This window comes from Pectinophora gossypiella, chromosome 22 (genome assembly GCF_024362695.1).
Source record: "Pectinophora gossypiella chromosome 22, ilPecGoss1.1, whole genome shotgun sequence".
Classification (NCBI taxonomy): Eukaryota; Metazoa; Arthropoda; class Insecta; order Lepidoptera; family Gelechiidae; genus Pectinophora; species Pectinophora gossypiella.
This window is the reverse complement of record NC_065425.1, coordinates 6,032,450-6,058,926: the sequence shown is the minus strand read 5'-3', so window position 1 is coordinate 6,058,926 and position 26,477 is coordinate 6,032,450. Positions and strand designations below refer to the sequence as shown.

Here is a 26,477-nt window from a genome sequence, read left to right as displayed (position 1 = left end):
ATCTGTGCCGATTGCACCAAAAATCCTTAAGTTGTATTTGAAATCCGCAGGTTCGCAAAACTAGCCATAGAGCGATGCATAATGCTGAAAGAAATGCCAGTGGACAAAATACACGTACAACTATCGAAAGAAGACGTGCAAGTCGCACTGGAGTTACTGCAGAGAGATAAAGTACACGTTAGGTGAGTTGTAGATTTATTGTCTGTTGTATAAAAGTATCTGTTGTACGAGCCCTACATCCCAACAGGGGATGATAAGATTAAAAGAAGAAGAAGAATGTGTAAGAGTCGGTTAAGCGACAAGAAAATAACTTGCAGCAAATTTTGACACAGTCCAAAGATGGATGAGATGATCTAAACTGTATGTTGAATTCTTTACAGGTATTCTAATTTAGTACTGGAATTAAACGCCTTAGCGTCCAGCGTATTCGATCTGTCTCCATTAGATCTGTCTCAGGATAGAGCTATAAACCCTCAGTACATTGTTACTACCAACGTTGATAGCAACTGGCTGCTGAATCAAGTTAAGAGCAGGTATGTGATCAGTTTTTACACAGCCATAAAGTTTTAAATTGTGCAAAGGGACAACTACCAATAAACTATTATCTCCATGGATAGAACATATCCAAAAAGCGGTATCACCAGAGGGCAAGCTCATTATCATTGGATAATGGTTAGATGACCAAATGTAAAACTAACTTTCTGTTTAACATGAGGGTACACCAATATGTACCCAACTACAAACAGAAATCTAATAAATGTATTCAGTTTTACATTTGGTAATTTTGTGATCTAACTTACCATTAAATATGCAACAAATTCTTGGGGGTTTCAGATGCTGTCAAACAGATTGTTCAGCCCCAAAAGTACCTAAACAAAACGAACTAGCACTTTTGCTATCCAATTTACCTCAAGACGACTTGCCAACTATCATGTCTTCTCCTGAGTTCGATAGAAAACTTCTCTCCGCGTGCTTCAAAGTGTCCTGCGATAATTACTTAAGGGAATTCTTAAACGTTACATCTACTATCGAAACGAAAGAAATGGAGAAAGAGAACATAAGAGAACAGAGGGAGATGTCTAAAATGAGAGATGAGATGACGTCATCAATCGACAGCAACAAACTGAACGTTGTAAATACTTTGCATGTATTTAAGAAGAGCGATAATAAAGAATCTAAGTCGCAGTTTTTCATACCAATAACTGACAATGAAAATTTGAAAGACAATTTTGGGAATTTACAAATATCTGATGAAGAAATGGAATTAGTGCCGCCACAATTACCTGATATATACACTGTAGCTTTAGCTACTTTCGACAAATGTTTGGCGGATGTAATAAGACTATTCCCTAAACAAAATCGGCCTCTGAGCCAATCCGAAAACTTCGATCTGAGTACAGAACAGACTATAGACAGATATACTCGAAGATGCCACCAAGTCTTTCAAGATAAGCTTTTCTATCAAGAGTTTATCAACATGCAAACTATCCTTTCTGGTTTCTTGGATTCCTTAGACAGAATGATCGCACTTATAGACGAAACCGACTGTGATTTATTAGAGAAATGTATTGAGAATATACTTCCAAGCAGCTTAGCAAAGAATATAGCGATATTTTCAGTTATATCTTTGCAGTATTTATCGTTTTTGATTAAGAATAAGAAGATAGTTGAGAGTCCTATTCACACTGACGTTTCGTTCAGAGCTACTGTGGTGTCAGAGACTGTTATAGTGGATAATGTGGTTTCTGTTACTATTAACAACGTCGCTAAAGCATTGACGTTTGAAGAGATCTGGTCGGAGCTCAATGTGGATAGTAATGTGAATAGAACGCAATCTGCCATCAGTTGTTTATACGCGGTTGTGAAGTATTTGGTTAAGGTAAGTTACATTGATAGAATCTTTTCCGTTCCTCTTTAAAAGATCTACGACTACCATTTTAAAATTACTTGCTATTGCTTATAAACAAAACAAAACAACAGATATATTAACAAATCTCGGTTACCGTTTAAATTGTATGTATATTGTTACCAAAGCTTTATAGTCAGGCTGATCACCTGATTGTCCAAAAAGTAAGATGATCCGTGCTTCGGAAGGCACGTTAAGCCGTTGGTCCCGGTTACTACTTACTGATGTAAGTACGTAGTCGTCACATGAGTCATGTCAGGGGCCTATGGCGGCTCAATAATAACCCTGACACCAGGGTTGATGCAGTTGGTAATCCACCTCACAACCCACACGATAGAAGAAGAAGATTGTCAGTTGAACTCAGTTTGATATTGTAATCCCTAAGATTCCACTGTCGTGTAACAGAAAAGAATTGTACATATAATTAGTAAGACTTTATAAGAGTTTCGTAAAACAGTGAAAATCAAAAGCTACAATATTATAAGTTCTATTAAAATATTACACATTGAAATAAACTTTTATTTTACAGGACACAAAACCTCTAATCCTAGAACACTACATGCAAACCCAAGATGAAGGTCCAAAACCAGATATAATCATAGTTGGCGACAAACTTGTAACATTGATAGATTACTGGGAGCGGCATTTCTATGCACAGAGCGCGGACTTTTTGGCCAAATGCTATAGGCAACCGATTGAGACCTTGATCGTTAGTTTGTCTAGGTAAGATTTTCTGTAAAGTATTTAGTGAATATATGAATTATCAAATGAAGGATCAGGGGGATATCTCTCTCTCTCTCTCTCTCTCTCTCTCATATATTTTTATCCCTGTCACTATCGATTGTCATAATCGTTTGCATCTTGGCTAAGGCCTTAGACCCCAGGAACTTTCTAAACTCTATTTAAAAGCTTTCCTAACCTGCTATCAATATTGGAAACTTTACATGACTTTGTACAGATTACTGCCTTACCTATCGCATAACTCTTCGTGGCACAATGTCTAAGAGGATGGGTATCGTGGTAAAACGGGCCTTGATAAGCAACAGTATTATGATCAAAAGTACTTCTACCAACCAATAAAAGCTACACTGGTGTTTGAATCGCTCTGTAGTACAAAATATATAAAATCACGAAGAGTTGTTCTCGCTTATATCTACATTTTATCACATTGGTTTCTGGTCTTCCTACAGTGGATTGCAAGAAGAATATAGGATAAAATTATTTTCGAATTTATATTTGTCTGCAGGTTGGACATAGTAAACAACATAGCTTTAATACCACCAATTGCATGGCCGTCAGTAGAAGTCACAACGAAGAAGGACCAACTCAATAAGATCGACTTACCGTTACAAGCGTTACAAGATTTAGATGTGCTGGAATCTTTCTTATTCAGGTATTTAAAGTAATTATCTTGGATAAACTTGAAATTTGAATGTCAATTCTCAAAATATATTTCTATTTCAATTTGTAGGGTAAACCTAATAGGCTGGTCATCGAAGAAACAGTTTGAGGAAATGTGGGTGGGCCTCCTGGGCGCGTTGCAAGGCAACGGTCCGCACTGCGCCGTGCGCGGGATCACCCAGCTGTTGACCAGCGCCGCGCCCACTGTGCGCCGCCGCGGAATCGTGCACGTGCCCAGGCAGAGCGCACACGTCAGCTGTGGGTGAGTTAAGCTAAGACGTTGGAAGACGAGAAGACATCTACTGCCATTTAGTAAGAACATAAAGCTTGTTTATGATTATGATATTTATGGTTTACAAACTGGCAACGACGAAGAGGCCATAGGCGTGTTGTCACTTGTTGCTTAAGTCATTTTAATGTATGTTATTTCTTTCTAAACAACTCTCTTGTACACAGAATGCAACGCCTCCGAAACCTCCTCGTGGGCACGAAAGCGGACAAACTGTTTGACAACGTGAACTTAGAGAGGATACCACTGATGAACGATGGCTTCGACGGATATCACTACGCGCAGTTCAATTCGGAGTATCTGAAGTTGGCATCAGGTATAGAATAATAGCGTAACACAACATACGCTCACTATATCCCAGTTGGGATAGTCTAGAGGTGCATCCATTGCAAGAAGAACTCGAGCTTTCTGTTAGACCAACGTTGGTGACCCTTATACCGAAGACCCCGTGTACAATGGTCGATCCAACTGTGTTAGTGAAAACTGCATTTCAGATAAAAATAAATAAAGATGAGTATAGTCAAGGAACAGTGCTGATTTCAGTACACACCATCTAAGTTTATTATAAGTTATGCCTGTCATTTTTTTATCCGGTGAAAATAAAAGGGACAGGTATAAAATTTATGGAACACACGTCAATTTTGTACAGAAATTAAAAAAAAACTCCCAAAATTTTATATTGGTAATAAAATAATAATAACCCGACAGAATTAAGTTGAGAGCAAGTCAAATGGGTTGCATATCCGCGAGATGCCTATTTTATTCGTCTGGGTTATTCCATTCACTCATTCATTTTAAAATTGACAGTTGTCAATCATTCGCCCCTTTCCATTTTGGTGGATAAGAAAATGACGGATATTTTAAGTTATAACATAAAATTTGACAATGTCTGCAGGGTTCGGGGCCATTAGATAATTTTTTATAAGACTAACCTATGATTGTGGATCAACATACGAATTCACGATATCTACTATTATATCACATATATAGGGGTAGATTTCCAAAGTGATAAATTATGGCCAACCACATTCTACCCAATTCGCGCTCTGTATACCCCAAGAGGCATCACCGGGTAATTGAGTACAATATTTAATTATTATTAATTTTTGCAGATATAATCGATGACGCTTCATATAAAGTGCGTCAAGAAGTGAAAAGAACGAAGAAGACAAGGGAGATCGATGTAAACAGCTGCTTGCAATTGTTGATGGACGTCACATCGCAAATGTTGGAAGCTAAGGTAAGTAGATAAGGTGCAAAAGTCCAATCAGTTTCTTGCAAAGTAATAAATTAACTGGTTGCACTTAAGACCTCCTGGTTACATGTCGTTTCTGTAATAGATCAAAAACACCTACAAAAACATAAATTTTATATTTATGACAACTAATGGTTCATATTTTCACCACTGTTTACAAATAAATAGCTGGGTTCAGTGACTGCACTTTTGCTCTTTGATTGTACCTTGTGTGACTGAAAATACTAGCTGTTTCCTGCGACTCTATCTGCGTAAGTTAAGAATGGCAGATAGAAGCAATTCATCTAAAAAAAAGCAATATTGCAATTTGACATTTGCGCCTCCTATTACGTGGGACTTAAACAACTGGCGAGGAGTCAGTGTTATACTACAATTAGCAGCTTCTGGTACAATTCTGCCTGCTTCGGGGATAGTAGTGATTCCGGCCAAGTAGTTAATGCCATTTGCGGCAAATCTAAAATAAATCACGTCTAAAAATATAAAGAAGGTGATACAGACTTATGTTATGTTGTTATTTCAGGCCCCAACAGGCCTAGCTTGCAGTGTGGCCCTCCTCTCCTGCATCACCCACTCGAGCGAGCAGTTCACGCAGACGGGTCAGTGGTGCTACGCGGCGCAGACGCTGATAGCTGTATGCGGGGTGTCTCATGCGCACCTAACGCAGTACAACGCGGCGGGGAGAGCTCTGTTGTATGCCTTGTCAAGGTGTCTGTCTGTGCTGGACGGGTTTGAAGGGCTACAGGTCAGTTATTGGGGAGTTTTACAGCATCAGAGGTCAATGTGATTTTTGTCACCGCAACTCAGTTGTGTCGACCATTATAGATGGCGGTATTGCTCTCCACCAGCTGTTGGTCTAACAGAAAGCTCGGCGAAGCGTAGGTTTTACTTAGTTGACTACCCCCATTGGGAATATAGAGCTTATGTTATGTTTATGCTTTGCCTCCTACTGCTGAGCAAAGGCCTTCCCTTCTGTGATTGCACTCCAGTCATCTGCAATTTCAAAGCCATCCACATGATCTTTCTATCTTTTTTGAGCCTGCGTTACCCCCTCTTGGGTACATTCAGCAAACATGACCACATGTTTCCACGTATTTGTTTCGCATGGATAATAAAAATGTTAAAATCGACTGTTGTTTCCTCAACAGGAGCTATCAACAGTCCACCAGAAGCTGCTAAAGTCCCTATCATCGTCCTACGCGCCGCTCCGCCAGGCCGCGTTACAGGGTTGCCTGCTGCAACTGACAGGCAAAGCTCCACACATTGTGAGCCAGCAATCTACGCCGAATCCCTACCAACAACTTGTGTCGCAGTTGAACGTCGCTGTTCGGCAGTATTTAGCTCCCAATTCTAAGTGAGTGGACTTTTTTATTCATTAAAAATAGGTTCTTTATTGTCCATAGTAAGACTTGATGGTAATGGTAATGTTGAGACCTGCGCTTAACTAAGTTATATTCTTTTAAGGTTGAGCCTTATAGTAAACAAACATGGCGACCGAAAGCCTATAGAATCCTGAACTGACTAAGCAGGGAGAAGGCAGTTAAAATGAATGAAACTTGACAATGGCACGTTTTAAGGCATCGAGAACAAAAAGTGTTGATAAAACCCCGCCCCTTGGGGACTACAATCACACACCACCTCTTAATTATTGCTGTGTGTCCAATAGCTGCTTCCTTTTCAGAATATCGCTATACGAACAGAGTTTGTACTGGACGGTGCTGTTCACGCTAATAGAACTTGGGCATCCGGATCTAATTAACATTGCCGTGGACTTTGTATTGGCCAACCCTCGACACTACTGCACCGATCTTGTTGTTAAGGTAAAAAACATTGATCTTACATTAGCATGGTGTTAGTGACTTCGAAACGACAACTTTGAGGGAAAACTTTGAGGGGTGATTCAGACCATGATTCTGAGTTGATATCAAGTGGAATATCAAGTTGCCAGTTTCTTTTTCTGTACATCATCATCATCATCGTTTGCAGCCGTTACTTCACCACTCGCAACAGCCACCATATTATAGTGGTTAGAGCATTCAGCTCATCATCAGGTTCTCAGGTTCTACTTTATTTCCAATGGGACTTTGTGGGAGTGTTTTCTTTGTTCCACCTGATTGTCCAAAAACTTAGACGATTTCGGAAGGCATGTTTAACATTTGGGCTAGGCTACTAATTACTGTACGCCCTAGACGCCCATGTATCAATCTCGTCCATAACGTACCCATTCTCGTCGGCTGGCTTGGACCTTCTGCAAAAATCTTAATTATATTAAATATGAACTTTTGACTGGTACTTTCTTTATGTGTATGTGTATCGTAGGTTTTACCTAAATAAACTTTTTTATTATTATTATTATTATGTACAATACAACCCTTTTCATTTTAGGGTATAACGTTAACAATCCGGCAACAAGTATTACCGAAAGAATTGAAGAAGACAATCATAGAAAAGTTGTTAGATAACATGAAAAATTACAACGAAGATCACGCTGTTCAAATACTGGTCGTGCATCTGTTCACTGGTAAGAAACATTTGTGGTCACTATAGGCACACTCCAGACAAAAATCTCATTTTTACCGGTGCTGCCTGACGCGTAAGTGCGAGCGAGACAGACAGTTCGCAAGCGCTCCTCCTTACTCCTTAGCGGCTTACAGGCATTTAGATTAAAGCAAGATCCAGAGGGGGCGAGGTAGGCGTCCCGAATCGAGTACACAGAGTAATAATCAAATACATCAGCCCAGCCTTCTTTAGTGACGTCACAGGCCGGATTGTTCCTAACGGAGTTCACACGCCGACTCCTCTTTATTATTGGTCCCTGTTCAAAACACTGAAATATCGAAAGATTTTTTTATATTCTACTGTGTTTGACTGATACTTGTTCGCAAACAGAATGTTAGAAGAAATTTTTACATCGTCAATATTATTACCAAATTACATCTCTTTTATATTCTTTCAGCGGACAACAAACTTCTAAGTCCAAAACTGACTTCGGATGTCTCCGACATGGATCCTGACATCCTTATGAGTTCTATGGAACGCATTACTCTATTGTACAAAGTTCTAAGACAATGCAAGAGAAAGGAAAACAAAGAAATAGTAACTTCTGTTATAAAGTACTTCTTAAGAGAGACTCTTCCTCCTGCGGCTACTGTAAGCAGAGTCGTAATAGAGTTCATAGAGAGTTGTAAAGAGAGTGAGAAGAGGAGATTGGAGGTGCTAAGTGATAGAGAGAGATGGGTGCTCAACTCTGTGTTGAATGCCGATATTGTTTTTGAGGTAAGTTGTTTTATTATTTACATTTTAGTTAAGTTTGTTAAAGATACCGGTATCCGTGGTCCAGTGGTTGAGCGTTGGGCTCACGATCTTGAGGACCCGGGTTCGAATCCCGGTGGGAACATATCACAAAAATCACTTTGTGAGCCCTGCCCTGGCTGATCACCCGATTGTCCGAAAGTAAGATGATCTGTGCTTCGGAAGGCACGATAAGCCGTTGGTCCTGGTTAGTACTTACTGATGTAAGTAAGTAGTCGTTACATGAGGCTAATTAGGGGCCTGTGGCAGCTCAATAATAACCCTGACAAAGTCGGTAATCCACACGACAGAAGAAGAATTAAGTCTGGAACTCTCTTCATGTCTTTCTAGTAAGCCTATACGTTGTTTAAGGAATAAATAATTCGTCGATTAATAACTTAATTATTTCTAACATTTGGCAGTAATTCATTCGAGGTCCAAAATGTCTGTCAATCTTGGACAGTCATTTTGAATCTCGAATGAATTATTCCTCCGGTTATAGTTAAAAAAAATATGAAAAACATTTTTAATAGTTTCACTCCTAAATTAAAAACATGAGATACCAAATTAAGGACACCGACAATCAAAGTTTTGAAATAAACAGTTTGATTTGCCTCTCTGACTGTTTGATTTGATTCAAAACGCCAAAATACTTTCGTATGCAACGCTAAAGGAAACGAGATTTGACAACAAAAGATGATGAATTAATATTAATTCTCTCGGTGGAAACAGATTGGGCTCGTAACTTCCCCAGGGAATCCCCTTTTACCTACCAAAATTGAGCTAATACAGGCGCGAATTCGAGAATCATCTATCAAAAGTTTATATTAAGAATATTTAGATCTCTAGGGGCGACTATAAATTACTTTACACGCGTATTACGCGTAGTACGCGTAACTTTCAATACCCAAATATTTTGTTATAATTAGGTCATGAGTGAGAGAAGTTAACTAATTGATTAATCGACAATTCGGTTGAGTTCTTTATTGATGTATTGATTCTTTTTACGTACAAGATCCCTTATTTCGAGTTTTCGAGAACTTTCAAGTTAGAAATTAGAAAGTCCACTCGCTAATACCTACTTCCCGTGTCTAAACAAAATCCTTTTCTCTATCAACCTTTAAAGCATGATTGCACACTAACTTGATTACTTTTTACAGGTCTTCGAAACAGCAGTAACTCAAGACCAACTGCCAGTCCTGAGCGGTTGGTTATTCGAAGCCTTCTGCCATCTACTACACGGCAAAATATCGCCGCATCTTCTACCTTATTGCATGCTGACATTACTAGTATCAGCTAGTTCAAACCAGCATATAAGGAAAATATCTCCACTCTGCCAGCACATATTGAAATTAGGCTTCAGTAAATGCGTTGAAAAGGGTGAAAATTGGGGACATTTTAAAGACTTTTTAAGTCAAGATGTAGCTATGAAGTTTTCGGATAGGCGGTTGCTGTGTGTAGTAGGATTGCATTCAGATTTTATTAAGACATATTTGGAGCGTTTAAAGGAGTTGTGTGAAAGTAATCAGTGTTTACAGGACTTGCTTGCTTGTCTGACTGTTTGATTTTAGTTAGTTATATTATTGAAACACATTTGTCTGTAAACGTGTTTTTGACGTGACTTTTCGTACGTAGATTTGCGGTAAACAACATTAACTCCTTGGCCGGAATGGAAACATTAAACGAGTTTAAATTCTATTATATGTTTTTAAAACATTTCTTCAAGCCGTTAAAAAAAGCATTAATACATCGGTCTAAAATATGCCTCAGTTTTTGTCATATGTCTATTTTGTTTGTTAAATTTATTAAGATTTTTTTTACAAAGTTTACATACAAATGTGTTCAACGGTAGTGTGTACAGATATTGAATAGTCAGTCTATTTGTTGTTTTAATGTATGGCTGTGTTTTGTCAATGTAGGTATACAGCCAAGCTTTACATTTTGTTAGGATAGAGACAACGTTAGTTTATTTATGACTAGTTATTGATATGCGAAAGAATATAAAAGGTCGTGTCTTGTATTAATTAGAAGTCTGCGTATATTCATATTATTTATCATAGGCATAAGCACTAAAATGCTTCATTTTAAATAGAGTGGTCACATAATTTAATTACGTACTTTTAGATCGGTCCGTAGTTAGGGCAATATCCGAAAGAGTTATGCTTACTGTACACAGCTGGGAAAGCCGCTAGTGGGTCGATGTGCTGAAATTTGTACTAAGCCTCAAACTTGAGTGCGGGACGGGGATATCTAAATTGGAAGGTTGGAAAGTTAAAAGTACCTATCACATTTCAAGACAAATCGTAAAATATCGGGACAGTTAAGGCTTTGACGGACAGTAGACGCGGTTATAAAATGTGGTGCGTTTACCACAGTGTTGTGTGTTTCCTTAGTGTTATCCCCGGTAGTAAAAAGGCGCAAGTTATGTAAAAACGTAGCGTGATTATGGAGAAAGCTCATGGAGTCACTTAGTTCAAACTCCAACCGGTTTCTTGCAAAGTAATAAATTAACTGGTTGCCCTTAAGACCTGGTTCAAGTCGTTTCTGTAATAGACCAAAACCACCTAAAAAAACGTAAATTTTATAATTATGACAAGTACTGGTTCATAATTTCACCACTGTTTACAAATAATTCGCTGGGCTCAGTGACTGAACTTTTGCTCCATTGTACCATTGAGTAACTCAATTTGGATATAGTCGAGAGATTATTTACATTACATTTCGCGACTTTACAGCGCAGATTATGTTGTTATGATTATAGTGATGTGTAGTTGTTCGTCTTTTTCGTACTAAACTGTATACTTTTAGTGCGAAAGAGACATGTCTTTCGTCTCGTTCGCACTAGGCGATGTTCTATATCTCATAATCATGCTACGTTAAACATCGGCCGATCAAAAATATGTAATGTTGATTCTACCAACAATAATACACTTGAATATGAGTGCTGTATCAATATGGTACAAAGATAAAATACTTCGTGAAACCACCCGGTTTAGATGTTCAGTAATGACGTTTTCATGTTATATGAGAGATTATATTAAAAATTCTGTCTACCTACTCTATTTTACTAAAACTGTCAACAACAAAATATTACAGAATCTATGCAAAAATGTTTTATGACGTCATCTAAGTTCGTAACGCGAGGCTTTGTATGTAGCGAGTAGTATTTTTATACCTTGTCTTCACCTTGATATGTCTGTTTTGAAATGTGCTAAAAAGAAATTATTATAGTTACCACCACATAGAAGCAATTAATCTAAAAAGTGATTGCAATTTAACATTTGCGCATATAAAAGTGCGCAATTTCAAATTCAATGTCAAATATTGCTTTTTTGTGAGAATTGTCTCAATATGGCCTTTTTAGAAAGAACGCTGAACTCCGTTTTGATTGTCTATGAGAATACATACGTAGTTGAAGTCATAAAGATGAATAGAAATTATGCAAATGACAATGGGCACTTTTGTATGAAACTTGGTCCAAGAACCTCCACTGATGAGACTTATATGTAATGAAAGCTTATGCTTTCCCTATGATTCTGGCAAAGTTCTATCAGATTCTGTCCCGGGGTTCTTTTTTTACGGCCATGTTTGTCCTGGCTAAAAATGTGATAAAATACAGTGGGAGCTAAAATCGACTCAAGATTTGTTGCTAGATAACTAAGTCTACATAAATAATTATGTATCATATTGTATATCATTTTAAAGAGGATCTTTTCCAGAATCCGAAACATAAAAAAAACAAAAAAATATCTTTATGTAAGCGAATTATAGTCAATTTATATCTGCAGCGCCATTGTTTCTCGGTAGCTAAGTTCAAGTTTCATGCCTTTTACCCCTTCCAAAAGTATCTTACCGATTTTTTTTTATATTGCTTCCTGAATTTGATCTGAGTGATAATAACAAGAAAAATAAATAGACACCTCTCCGATAGAGACCGCCTAAGCTATTGCCTATTGCAAGAAATCGTCATCATTAGCAAGTCATTACGGTATTGCATATAAGCTTTCAGCAACTTGGAACTTGGTCCAAGAACCTCCACTGGTGAGATTTGCGTGTAATGATAGCTTATACTTGTCGTATGATTCTGGCAAAGTTCTATCAAACTCTGTCCTAGGGTTTTTTTACGGCCATGTTTGTCCTGAGTGTACAGTAGTGGACTGCAAAATCACCTCAGGATTTGTTGTCGAAAAACTATTTAACTAAGTCTATATACATAATTATATATCATAATGTATATCAATTTTAAAGGGGAAGGTTATCAGAATCAGAAACACAAATAAAAAAAAAATGTATTATGTAAACGACTTTTAGCCAACTCACGTCCGTAGCACCATTTTTCTCAGCAGCTACGTACGAGTTTCGCGCCTTCCAACCTTTCCAAAGGAGTCCAATCATTTTTTCTTTCTTCTGATACATTTCCGTCCTGCCGCATTCTAATCATGTTACGTCTGTTGGATTATAATGACTAGCCTTTGAGTACGTTATCTTGCAATAGGTCCATAGCTTACGCGGCCTCTATCGGAATGGTATCTATTTTATTTCTTGTTGTTGTCACTTGTCAGGTTAAGAATGCAATATCAGAAGAAGGAAAAAAATGATTGGGCTCCTTTGGAAAGGTTGGAAGGCGCGAAACTCGTACGTAGCTGCTGAGAAAAATGGTGCTACGGACGTGAGTTGGCTAAAAGTCGTTTACATAATGTATTTTTTTTATTTATGTTTCTGATTCTGATAACCTTCCCCTTTAAAATTGATATACATTATGATATATAATTATGTATATAGACTTAGTTAAATAGTTTTTCGACAACAAATCCTGAGGTGATTTTGCAGTCCACTACTGTACACTCAGGACAAACATGGCCGTAAAAAAACCCTAGGACAGAGTTTGATAGAACTTTGCCAGAATATAGGACAAGTATAAGCTATCATTACATGCAAGTCTCACCAGTGGAGGTTCTTGGACCAAGTTCCAAGTTGCTGGTAAGCTTATATGCAATACCGTAATGACTTGCTAATGATGACGATTTCTTGCAATAGGCAATAGCTTAGGCGGTCTCTATCGGAGAGGTGTCTATTTATTTTTCTTGTTATTATCACTTAGATCAAATTCAGGAAGCAATATAAAAAAATCGGTAAGATACTTTTGGAAGGGGTAAAAGGCATGAAACTTGAACTTAGCTACCGAGAAACAATGGCGCTGCAGATGTAAATTGACTATAATTCGCTTACATAAAGACTTTTTTTGTTTTTTTTTTTATGTTTCGGATTCTGGAAAAGATCCTCTTTAACATGATATACAATATGATACATAATTATTTATGTAGACTTAGTTATCCAGCAACAAATCTTGAGCCGATTTTAGCTCCCACTGTATTTTATCACATTTTTAGCCAGGACAAACATGGCCGTAAAAAAAGAACCCCGGGACAGAATCTGATAGAACTTTGCCAGATTCATAGGGAAAGCATAAGCTTTCATTACATATAAGTCTCATCAGTGGAGGTTCTTGGACCAGATTCGCCCATTCTCCTTTAATAATTTATTAAAATTTTCACTAAAATAAGTAACGCAATTTTGAATTAGATATTATTATTATTTATTTATTTGTAGAGGTACATACAACATTACAGCGTAACCCAATGCGCTGAAAAAATATATGAAAAAAACATCTCCACCAACCCGCATTGGAGCGGCGTGGTGGAGTATGCTCCATACCCCCTCCGGTTGATTGAGGGGATTGCCTGTGCCCAGCAGTGGGACGTATATAGGCTGTTTATGTTTTATGTATGTATGATCTGAAGTACAAAAAAATAAATACATTATACGTGACATTATACGTTATTACTATACGTTGTCTAAAACAGAAATATGATTAATAATGCATCTTACACACCAGTACATCCTATTTGGGTAGTAGATTCCCACGAGTCTACAGTAGACAATATCGTCATTGCCAATTTAAAAGCTCTTATACATAAGATACATCGCTACATACAGCGATACATCGCCCTCACCAAATTTCTTTTTTGTCAGGATCGAATAGTATTTCGCTTCTAAAACATTCAGTATACACTCTTATGTACTTAAATATCAATTATCTTTTAATATTTTTTAACACACAGTCATATAAAAAAAATTCAGGCGGAATATTTTTTAATTTCTGTAAAATTGACCTGGTGGCACATAATAGCTTTTACATTGGCAACGACGATGTACAACAAAAAGTTTATCTAGGTACCTACTTAAATCTGTTTTGTGTTGTATTTTGTATTTGTATTCCATTTTACAATTTACTTTTGACTATTACTATCACTGGATACATTGTTTTAAGTTTACGCTGTTATTATCATAATATCGGGAGTCTCATATCCCCATTTTAACGCGGTAAGAACCCGTTATTATGTGCTTTAATTACTCACTGGATAAATAAATCATGAATGTAAATAAATGTTCTTATACTTATTTGCCAAGCTATAGTAGTCGCACTATATATTAATATTACGCAAGCTAACAACCACGGGGTAAAAAATTTAGACCAATAACTGCTTTAAAGTGTTTAAAACATTTCCTTTTCAAAAATATAGTAGATATAGTTTAATAAAATCAAATACTAGGTGCTTTATGTTATGAAACCTCGATTTGTTGGTACTATTGTGAATGAAGAACTTAAGTCATTTTGTATTGAGTTGCATTGGGAATGCAATCTTATCTACTCTTAAAGTCGTACATTTAATGCAATATCCTTCCTATAGTGCTGTGAGGGAGGTACCTTACTGCCCTCATACGTTAAAAGGTTGTTAATAGACAAAAGTACATTTAGAGAAAACAAAGACCTGAAAAACGACTTGTAAGTGTATACAGTGTTAGTGACAGCGTAACGAAAACTTTAAAGAATGATTCAGACTAAGATTCTGAGTTGATATCAAGTGGAATTTGCCGTCGCAAAATTCATGTTTGTTGTGTTTTTAAATTATTATCAATTCTATACTTTTGCGATGAAAAATTCCACTTGATATTAACTCAGAATCATGAGGTGAATCATCCCTCTCAGTATTCGTTACGTATGTGGTAGTAACACCGTAGCACAAGGGGGATGATTCAGATCAAGAGTCTGAGTTGATATCAAGTGGAATTTCCTGTCGGAAAATTCAATTTGCATTTCCATACTATTGCGACCGAAAATTCCACTTGATATCAACTTAGGATCATGGTCTGAATCATCTATAACAATAAAGGTATCGTAACGCCTTTTTTGCGAAACAGAAGTCTAATGTAGCGAATTCCCGCTTTTCACCTTAGTATTCTGTCAAAATTAATATACTTCACTTCTAAACGCTTACCGTATCTCTGAGACTAATAAAGATAATAATATACCTACCGATCAGATGGATGGACGCAGATTGCTTTACTGAATCTGATAGTGTCATTAGTTCAAAAAAAGAATTATCAAAATCGGCTCATACACGACAAAGTTATCCCCGAACAAACATAAAAAAAAATATCCAGTCGAATTGAGAATTCCTCCTTTTTTGAAGTCGGTAAAAATTAGTAAATGTCACTTAACGGCCGTTTAACGTAGTAGGGCTTAGCTTAGGCTAGCTATCTCTTTCGGGGATTCCCCGGACAATTTAATATTACGTTTTATTAGTATATATAACACAGTCCCTATGCATTGATAATATTATGGATAAGTGTCAATTTTATTAGCGCTTATCACTTTATGACCTCGTTATGATATGAATATTGTGTGTAGAGAGTAATTTACTTTATGAATAACTCTTAGGAATTGTTGTATATTTTATTAATAATTTAATAAATATTGAAACTATATTTTTAACATGAAGCTTACGTAATGAGATGGATAAATAAAATTATGAAAATACCTTTTTGTTTTATTGCAACATTCTTAATCTTTTTAGAAAAGATAATGCGTCTGTCGGTTTTTACATGAAAAAAATGAAAATGATAAATGTTTATTTTCTTTTACAATAAAGCCTTAACTACTGGTGGATTGGGGTCTCCATTTAAGCGACATAACCTGTGTTTGGAGACATGGAAGGGTAAGGACGAACTTATCTACTCCGGGAAAATTGCGTATATAAACGAATCGCGATTAAACCCTGTTATCTGGATATCAAATCGTACGTTTTATCTAGTGATAATTATCGATAAATTACTCGGATATTGTTAGTTATATAGTTTACAACATGGCGGTAACACGGAGGGAATATATTTTCTCTTCGTTTTTAATTGGAGTTGTCTCTGTGCTTTTGATTGTGGTTGCAGTGTCAAGTGATAGTTGGGTAAGTAATGTGTTCATTCTTTACAATACATAACATAAACAGCCTATATTCGTCCAACTGCTGGGCACAGGCCTCCCCTCAATCAACCGTCTCCGGGTATGGAGCATACTCCACCACGCTGCTCGACTGCGGATTGATGGAGGTATTTGGGCTAGTAGCCCGGGACCAACGGCTTAGCGTGCCTTCCGAAGCACGGAATCATCTTACTTTTTCGGACAATCAGGTGATTCAAGCCTGCAATGTCCTTGCCAAACAAAGAACAGTCTCACAAAGTGATTTCGACAATGTCCCCTTTGGGTATCGAACCCGGACCTCCAGATCGTGAGCCCAACGCTCTAACGCTCTACTAGACTACGGAGGCTGTTACAATACAATACGTATAATTAAAAACTCTTTATTGAGACAACAAATAGGGCAAACAAACAAAACAAAAAAATTAGGTGCTACCTACCTACAATTGACGACATTCTCATAGGTCTTAAAATATTTGGGTATTATGTGAATTTTACTGTCTCATAAAAGACCTAGATAATGATTTTTTTTGTGTATTAATAGGTACCTACGTAGCTATAGGGTAGGTACCTAAGCGTAAATTGTTTTTAATATCCACTGAAGTAGATGTCTTAAAACGGAGAGAAAGGACTTCCTGGTTTTTGGTTTCTCAAAACATTTTCATGTAGGTAAAGTACGAGTATTTAGCTTCCTAAAGCAACTCTTAAAAGGTACCCTCCGACCAGAATAGTTTTAGAAAAATACGTACAGGCTTACATAAGATCACGCCTATTGCCATTGGGTTAGGCAGAGAGAAAGGCAGAAAAGTCATCATCTCACTAGCGTTACCCAGTTTTTCACAGGGTCCACTTACCTAAAAAGGCAGAAAAGTAAGTTTGCCAATTCAATCCTTCAGGGAATCGAAGCTGGGTTTCGTTACACAAATTGCTTGCAGATTACAATCATTTTTTGACAAAATTCCATCACCTAACACGTTGTTCTAACAGACAGCTCAGGTGAAGCGTGGGTAGTCCGTTCATTGTAAGGTAATTGTGAATATACCCAGTCGTGAACTTATGTTTTGGCATAATTTTATTAACATAAAGGCGGGAATAGACATGCTAGTAAAACGGAGTAGTGGCTTGTATTTTATTTCCGGTATTTAGGTACTTACAAATATCTTTGAGGTAGGTACAGGCATCATCATACCGGTTAACATACTTATTACACATGAAAGTAGCAGGCACGTGCACAGATTATGCATGCAAGTACGCCAGCTAAAGGCAAGTGTATTCCCGCTTAAATTCAAGGTGCTTTTATTTCTCGGTCTAATATAACTAACCAAAACATACATACATAAACAGCCTATGTACGTCCCACTGCTGGGCACAGGCCTCCCTTCAATCAACCGGAGGGAATATGGAGCATACTCCACCACGCTGCTCCAATGCGGGTTGGTGGAGGTGTTTTTACGGCTAATAACCGGGATCAACGGCTAAAACATAATGAGGGTAAAAATTGCCTATTTCTCCCATCATGTGTCGGTACTTTTAAGTGTTATTCAATTTTGACAGTTCCCCATACTATGGAACAAACATATTGTTTTGGTTATATTTTGCCACCACAACCCTTTGCGCAGCTGTAATATCAAGATCGGAATGGAGAAAACTTAGAAAAACTTATTGCTTTTTTCCAAATAGCTGCTTTTCTTTTTCGTAACTCATCCTTCAAACGGGATACACTCCACGTTGCTCCGCATTTTAGCAATTTATCTTTCAGCTGGACTGTACGGAGAACTGTCAAACTGTCAAACTGTGTGCTGCCGTCTACATTTGAGCTTCTAGTTTTTATCCTCATTCAAAATAATTTAAATAATCTTTGTATATCTTAGGTCGTAACGAATGATAATAATCACGCCTTTAATGATAAGTGACGAATGTTAAGACTTGATATTTATAGACATGAAATAATACCGGCGAAGTTAGAGTGTTGGGCTCACAAATGTGTTAGGAAATGGGACCGATGGATTTTGTCGAAGACAGTCCTTTGCTTGATTAGAACTTTGCAGGCTGAATCGCCTAATCTAATCTAGCCTACAAGATCCCACTGCTGGGCAACGACCTTCCCTTCCGCTTTCCATTCCGGCCAGGCTCACCGGCATGCGTCAAAGTTGTTACGCAATCTCTTTCGAGGTCTACCACGACGCCTGTACCCGTCGTGAGGCACCCAATGCGTGACGATCTGTGCCCACCGCTCAGGGTGCATGCGACAAATATGTCCGGCCCAATCCCATTTATGTCTAGCGGCATTACGTCCCACATCAGCGATTTCAGATTTTGAACGCAGTGTTGTATTTCAGCTGAATCGCCTAATTGTCCAATAAAGTAAGATGATGTCGTGCTTCGGAAGGCACGGTTTATTTTGACGTGACTTAGTGTAGGTTTACAATAAGTCACGTCATGGCATTAATTACTTGACCGGAAAAATGAGAAGCGCTGAGGGCTCTCACTCCGTACCGGTTAGTATCCTGCTAACCGCCAGCGTGTTTCAGATAGTATCGAGCGCGAGTGCGCAAGGGCAGATCCGCGACAACTACATTAACTATGGACTCTTCCGGGGCGAATTGGAGATCAATATCCTGAGCACTCCTGTCATTAATACCTTGTATAGTAAGTGTTTGTGTGAATTTGTATATAATCGCAGTAAGTATATATACAGGGTGTTTGTGACATCGTACCGAATACTGAGGAGGAAGATTCAGACCATGATTCTGATAGATAGATAGATAAAATACTTTATTGAGCACAATGGACACAAAATACAGAGATAAGGACAACATATACAGAAAAGTACAACAGGCGGCCTTATTGCTCATGCAGCAATTTCTTCCAGGCAACCTTTGGGTACAGGAAAATTTTGTACAAGTATAATAATAATAATAAGTTAATATCAAGTGGAATTTTCCGTCATATCAACTCAGAATCTAAGTCTGAATCAACCCTCAAAGTTTTCGTTACGATGCTACTTGAAAGCACTCTGTACTTACTCGTAATTTTACACGGGAAGTCTGTGGGTCAATGTAGTAAGTGGAATTCCGTGGTCTATGTTTATCCCAACGGTAAATACGCGTGATTTTATGTATGTATGTGTGTAAGAAGACATACAGTGCCCAGCGTATCCAGTACAACCACGTAACCCAAGGGCGTTGTTGTGACTACCGCGCTGGTAGTTTGAATTTGCGCACGCAGAGGTAGACAGCATTTTTTATTTATTTTTTATTTATTTATTTTCTTATAAAAACAATGTTACAAACATTGGAATACAGACATCAGTAAACCTGCAAAAGTTTGTCTCGATGCCTGCTCCTCGCAGCACGTCACAATGGTTGTCTTATATTTAATAGAATAGAATGAATATTTAATAGCTTCTTATTCAGAGTAGACAGTGGCTACGTGGAAGCAGCAAACAGTGTTCTTAGGGCGATAGCCGACAGCGGCGATTTATCGATTATCGAACACCTCATTGAGACCTAATTACATTGTATTTATTTTATATACTTACTTACTAAAAAAACATTTTGATTTATTTATCTTATTTATAAAACTAAAACTGGTTAAAGGGACAACAGCTTTATAGCTTAAATGATTATTTAAGGCTTTAAATATTTGTTTTAGTTACTTAAATATAAGTAATATTTGTATTTATTTGTGTTATCTAATTATCATTGTTTGTCACAATATGACTAAGTGTGCTGAACGCTAAAAATAATACTTCCATCTGTATATCACATTTAAAATAATAAATTTTAATTTAATTTCATTTATAATATGTACATAATTAATCACACAAATTTGTAATGCGACAAACTTTCTCTCGAATTCCCAATTTCATGAAAGTTATTTTAAGTTCTAATTAGCAAGTTAATAGTCAAGTTAGTTCCTAAATATGATAGAGGCGAGAATGGACTCTGATGTTTTTGGCCGGTTCCTGGATCTGCACGTTAAACGGGTAGACCGAGGGATGGGCTAATTATTATTATAAAATTTCCACGCTACATCATTGTTGTTACTAACATAGTTTGTAAGTTACATTGTTACTAACAAAAAAATGGGCACTATTCTGTTTGAAATAAAAGTTTTTTTTTTTTTTTTAATAAATGATTTGTTTGTTATTTCCAGTGACATGTGTGGTAGACGAAAATGCCTGCGCTGTAAGCTGTAAAACGACGCCTGAGGCGAGAGAAAATGAGGTAAGAAGTAGTTACTTAGTTCCTAACTTTACTGTTTACTTACTAAGTACCTAATTTTTAATTAGCGAAAATATTTCATCAAAACCTTCGTATTTATACACTCTTTGTCAAAAAAAATCGAAACACCTCAAAGATCATCAGGAGGATTAAAATGGCCACATCGAAGCAATTCATCTAAGAAAGCAATATTGCTATTTGACATTTGTTTGCATTGCGCACTTACTTTTATATGCGCAAATGTCAAATTAAAATATTGATTTCTTAGATGAATTCCTTCGATTTTAACCCCCTGATTAATATTAAATAATTAGATTAGTAACAACAGTAGGTACTTATCGGTTTTGAATTCATTATCAATGTTCTAAATTCAAAAACATAAAATTTTAGTCTCATGTTTTTACTTTTATTTATTTATGGCAAAAGTCGTGTTTTGTTGAACTAAAATTAATATTAAATTATGTTTTGTTAATATAGTTGCGTAAACTGTTTTTATTTTTACTGTTTACCTTAACGCCTTTTGCGGCTCAATAATAACTCTGACGCCAGGATTGATAAGATTAGTCATCCACCTCACAACCACACGATAAAAGAACTGTTTTTATATTAAAAAAGCGTTCAATTTTAAAGTTAGCCGCACAGCAGAAACCAGATAACTTTTCCGGGGTGGTTACATAAAGTTCACGCCTCCTTTCCTACGCTTTCCCGGCAATTTTGACTTTACCCGGTTGAAAAGGTGTGCTCATTTGATTGAAAAATATTTCATGAGCAAAGTTAGCTCCAGGAATATTGTATTGGGAACAAGGGAGCTTTACACAGAATAATGGGAAAGGAAAATCTTTTGCTTAGTATGTATATCTAGATATTTTTAATGATACTGTGTTATTGAGATCAAATAATGTTCTTTTATCAAACCAGGGACCACATAAACTGCTTAATATGCAATTACTTATTATATGGGTGACCTTGGGGGGGATTTGATGTCGCCTTCTTTTTAACGCCCCCAGGGATGTACTTACGTAACAATGTTCAATTTTCTCCTGACATCGCACAAAATTACTTGAATATTACAATTTTAATTACATATTCATTGTGAAATTGTCTTCCAAGAAACTTTGAAAATTTCCTAAGTGGAATAAATATAAAAAATAAATTCTTTGAAATACACATAAAATACGTAAATAGATAGTTTTTAAAAAATTCTGCTAGTTGATTACCTACTTGTAACTCAGCCCACCTATTTGGTTACGGCAATAATAAAAATAATATAATGTATTAAAATAAATAATATAACAGTATATTATATGGTAATGTTATAATTATAATAATTGTCTGTACATTTCAGGTTCGAGCCTTAGCTCAAGGCTACCGTCCAGTTTTAGGATGTAATTCGGACTCAACCATCCTTCCTGGAGATTTATGTGAGTATATTTTAGTATAAGTATTCCATTTTCAAAATAGACGAGATTTAAATAAAAAATATGACATAACTAGGTTACATTTTTTAGTTTTTGGGAATTTGAGTATTGGAATGTTTTTATTCCGATATCGCCCGATAAGTATTCCTTTCTTAATGTTATACATCCAACCAACCTCAACCTCATCAACCCTGGTGTCAGGGTTACTATTGAACTGCCAAAGTCCCCTGACATGGCTCATGTAACGACTACTAATTTACATCAGTAAGTAGTAACCGGGACCAACGGCTTAACGTTCCTTCCGAAGCACGGATCATCTTACTTTCGGACAATCAGGTGATCAGCCTGTAATGTCCTAACCAAACTAGGGATCACAAAGTGATATTTGTGATATGTCACCACCGGGATTCGAACCAGGGACCTCCGGATCGTGAGCCCAACGCTCAAACCACTGGACCACGGAGGAGACACTACGCTGGAAGTCTCTCATTCCGGATTCATAAAAAAAAAACATTTTTCTTCCAGTGGACCCACCACCAGTAATATCGTTCGCGTTCTACGCGTCCACCTTGGCCGTAATATTCCTTCACCTGGCCTTCGCCGTGATATCCTCAGGGTTGGCCATCGTCAATGCTACGAGGAATCCCACTGAACCTATATGGGGTCTACCTGGTGAGTTGCTTGTAATAGATCCGAATAACAGTGAAGAACATAGCAGTCCAATTTCTCTCTACGGTTAGGTTAGGTTTGGAGGTTGGGTTACGGTTAGGTTGGGTTAAGTTGGAGTGCAGTAAATAGCATAGTGTCATTTTATCGTGTGAATAGTTTATAAGTGTATTGTATTGTTCATTTTGTTACTTTTGGTTAGGTTTAAATTCTTTTTTCATTTGAGTGGTTTATGAGGTCAATGGTGAAATTGTCCGCGGCGCGAATGAGGAACTATCCAGGCTACGTTGACCAAAACCAATATAGATGATTTCACAGATAGTTTCGTTACTGGCAATAAATTTACTTTATTCTTCAAAGAATTAACAGGCCCTCTAGGCCGATTTGCGTTTGCGTTCTTTGACAAGTTATTCATCATCGCTTAGCCATTGCTTTCCAATTATTAAATAAAGTGTTTTATTCCAGGATGTCTATGGTCTAACGCGATCACAGCAGTCCTAGGATTTACCGTTCTTCTCATGTTCGGCGTGTACTGGGCGACCTCAGGGCTAAAAGACCATCTCGCCTTCTCTGACACTGCGCAAATATCTTACACTCTCAGCCAGGGCCTAGGATACTCTTACTGGTAAGATTTTATGTACACTAACCTGCAAAACTAAGTACTTCATTTTTTCTTGCGAACTATAGAAGTTAGACATTTACATAATTTTATCAGACTTTTTAGCAAGTATTAAACTATACATAACTGACATTTCCAGTCCTTTATATTTCGAAAGTTTATCTTGTGTACTTAAAAAGGTATATTTTTAAAAGTGTACCTATTACTTAGTTAACCGTAGATCCCTTTATTATCACCTAAGACTGGTTTTTCTTCTTCTTCACCTAAGGCTAGAGCTGCAAGTTCTTTAAAGTACATTAAAGACAACATATTATTTGGAATTTGAATTTTGGTCAAAATCAGACCTGTCCCTGGCAAGTTAGAAGTGAAACCCTTTATTGACTCCATTATGTAGCGACCACAGATTTTCCACCCTCTCTAACGCTGCTACTAAATATATACTACATCCGTCCCTGACTCCAATATTTAGCAAGATCTTTTACCCTAATGTGGCCTGGAAGAAATTGCTATTTAGCAGTAAGGTCGCCGATTGTGCTTCTCATGTCACTTTTGTTATTGTTTTTTAATTTTGTTCGTATATGTGCGCACCTAGTTTGATTAGTAAATAAAGAAAGACCCATAATAGTATTACTTATAATGGTCTATTTAGTGAGGAAAAAAAATCTCTTTGTGGACTTTCACAATAGGCTTGAGATTATAAGCATATACTCCCAGCTCAGCAGACAATTAGAATAGAATAGAATAGAAAAAGTTTATTATAAAAGGACGCCACACACAAAAAAAAATCAACAACATCATATCAAATTTCCACTAAAACAATTACAAAAAAGCAAGACGGACGTTTGTCGAAATGACCATAAGGTGGTGGTGGACGTCCTGAGATAAAAGGGCCTCACTCAGCACAAGTCGCGGCGTGAACCACGACAATGGTATTATGTGGACCCTGTTAGTGACGCACGAACATCGTATTCCATAAACATGTGTTAAATAAATTATACTAAATACTACTTCGAATTAACTAGTACTATTTGTATTTCAGGTTGCTAATAGCTGCGGTGATATTTTCACTATGCAACGTGGGTCTCATTGAACTGAGGAAGTACTTGCTAGAACGAGATCCTCCGCCCCCTACCATCAAAGTGGAGAACCATTCTGACGGCACCATTTTCTTATATTAGATTCATCATCATCACATGAACGCCCCCACTACTGAGGCACGGGCCTTCCCTATGGATGGATAGGGAGATCGGGCCTTAAACCACCACGCGGGCCCAGTGCGGATTGGTGGTTATTAACGACTGCTAATTCAGTCGGGACCAACGGCTTAACGTGCCTTCCGAAGCACGGAGCTCGAGATGAAAACTTTTTTTTTGTGGTCACCCATCCTATGACCGGCCTTTGCAAAAGTTGCTTAACTTTAACAATCGCAGACCGAGCGCGTTAACCGTTGCGCCACCGAGCTCCTCAAGCTCCTCCTCCATTAGATTAGATTATTTAGTTAAAAAAAATAGGCGTCATTAAATTCACGGAATGTAGAAGAATTAGCTGCTCCCAGATCGGCTTCTATATTCGCAAAACCATGTAGGTACCTTCAAATTCAAATTCAAAAATATCTTTATTCAGTAGGTAACATACGTAGTTACACTTTGAATCGTCAATTTTTACATAACAAATTCAAATTCAAAACAATTTATTTCGGATAATACGTACATCCATAATTTGTTAGTAACAATGCACTTACTTACTAGGTTAGTTAACAATCAAATTAAATATTAAAGTGTTAGTGACAATGAAACTTAATTCTATGTTAGTAGTACAACACCTATATATAACACCCTATCATTATTTATCATAGGCACCAGAATCAGGCACGAACGTGTCATCCGCCTAAAACTACTGCAGCTTCTCATAAGCTGTATAGCCGGGCAAAAAAAAGCTGCAAGAAAACCTCGGCACAGGGCCCTAGACGTTCTTTTTTTTTTAAAAAAAAACCAAAATATTATTATACAATGGATTTTGTGTTTTTTGTTTAAGTTTAGTAATACATAATCATATAATAGGGTAGTTTCCAACTAGTCAAATCTTAGTCAAACTTTTTACTAAATGTCAAAACACGAATTTACTATGAAAGTATAAAAAAGCAACCTGTGACGTCATAGAAAACGTGACAAAATGTCGCACTCAAAATGTCGTACATTTTTCTTTATTAAAAATTCATAACAAAAGTTACTTAAATAGAACAAAGAAAAGGTTTTTTGTCACCTTTAGATCTATCTTTATTTAGTAATCAGAATTTAAATTTCCTAGGAAACTACCTACCCAATTATATAAATTTTCATTCCTCCTGCTTGCAGGTTGAATACATGCACTGTTATAATTGTTTAATATTTTTAAGTTTATGTTCGGGCAAATGATTGATTATTATGATTATGAAGTGTCAGCGGATTAAATACAATAAATGCGACCTTGCCTTTCTTTAAACTAATTATGTTAGTAAGTAACTAAGCATGTGTAAAGCGGACCTATTTTTCTAGGTAAATATAAAGTAATTTATTTAGTAAGATATCTTTTATAAACTACGTACATAATTGTTAGTCAACACATTTAACAATTTGGCTTATCTACGCGGGTTGTATGATCACAATCTGCCTTCCTATCTCTATTCTTATCTGATCAAATAATGTATAATAACCAATTGGCTCATTAAGAATATTTCAGAATTTAAAACTGTATTGAACTAAATAATGCATGTATAATAATTATCTACTTTTATATTCTGAGATAAATATATTATATATTATGATAATTGCAATAAATAAACTTACATTAAGTACAACTTGTAGGAAAATTAAATTAAATTATTTCAAGGAACTTACACTTTATTAATTTATCAAATTACATGATAATAATCTCCGTGGTTCAGTCGTTGAGCGTTAAGCTCACGATCTGGAGGTTTCGGGTTCGAGTACTGTGGGGACATATCACAAAAATAACTTTGAGATCAAATCAAATAATTTATTTGTATGAAGTTGGATACATCAGAGTCAAACAAAGAGTTTTTTTTCAGACTGGGAATTAAACCCATGACCTCCAGA

General features: G+C 36.8%; 2 protein-coding genes across 2 annotated transcripts in view; both read left to right on the top strand.

Moving 5' to 3' along the window:
- LOC126376981 (huntingtin) overlaps positions 1 to 11,801 on the top strand; it is a 28,627-nt gene extending 16,826 nt beyond the window's left edge. Inside the window, exons 33-46 of the mRNA XM_050024542.1 lie at positions 51 to 182; positions 381 to 533; positions 835 to 1,879; positions 2,436 to 2,629; positions 3,153 to 3,299; positions 3,378 to 3,569; positions 3,764 to 3,912; positions 4,709 to 4,836; positions 5,372 to 5,593; positions 5,997 to 6,202; positions 6,530 to 6,668; positions 7,234 to 7,369; positions 7,805 to 8,124; positions 9,300 to 11,801. Coding sequence (XP_049880499.1) covers positions 51 to 182; positions 381 to 533; positions 835 to 1,879; positions 2,436 to 2,629; positions 3,153 to 3,299; positions 3,378 to 3,569; positions 3,764 to 3,912; positions 4,709 to 4,836; positions 5,372 to 5,593; positions 5,997 to 6,202; positions 6,530 to 6,668; positions 7,234 to 7,369; positions 7,805 to 8,124; positions 9,300 to 9,704 — 3,568 coding nt within the window. The 3' untranslated portion in view covers positions 9,705 to 11,801. The remainder of the gene's footprint in view (positions 1 to 50; positions 183 to 380; positions 534 to 834; positions 1,880 to 2,435; positions 2,630 to 3,152; positions 3,300 to 3,377; positions 3,570 to 3,763; positions 3,913 to 4,708; positions 4,837 to 5,371; positions 5,594 to 5,996; positions 6,203 to 6,529; positions 6,669 to 7,233; positions 7,370 to 7,804; positions 8,125 to 9,299) is intronic.
- A 4,509-nt stretch (positions 11,802 to 16,310) lies between these two features.
- Positions 16,311 to 25,321, top strand: LOC126377188 (uncharacterized). The gene is made up of 7 exons (XM_050024883.1): positions 16,311 to 16,442; positions 18,985 to 19,102; positions 20,612 to 20,682; positions 22,025 to 22,100; positions 22,623 to 22,769; positions 23,229 to 23,388; positions 24,422 to 25,321. The coding sequence occupies exons 1-7, from the start codon at positions 16,347 to 16,349 to the stop codon at positions 24,558 to 24,560; spliced, it is 807 nt and encodes a 268-aa protein (XP_049880840.1). The 5' UTR covers positions 16,311 to 16,346; the 3' UTR covers positions 24,561 to 25,321.
- Positions 25,322 to 26,477: the final 1,156 nt, after the last annotated feature.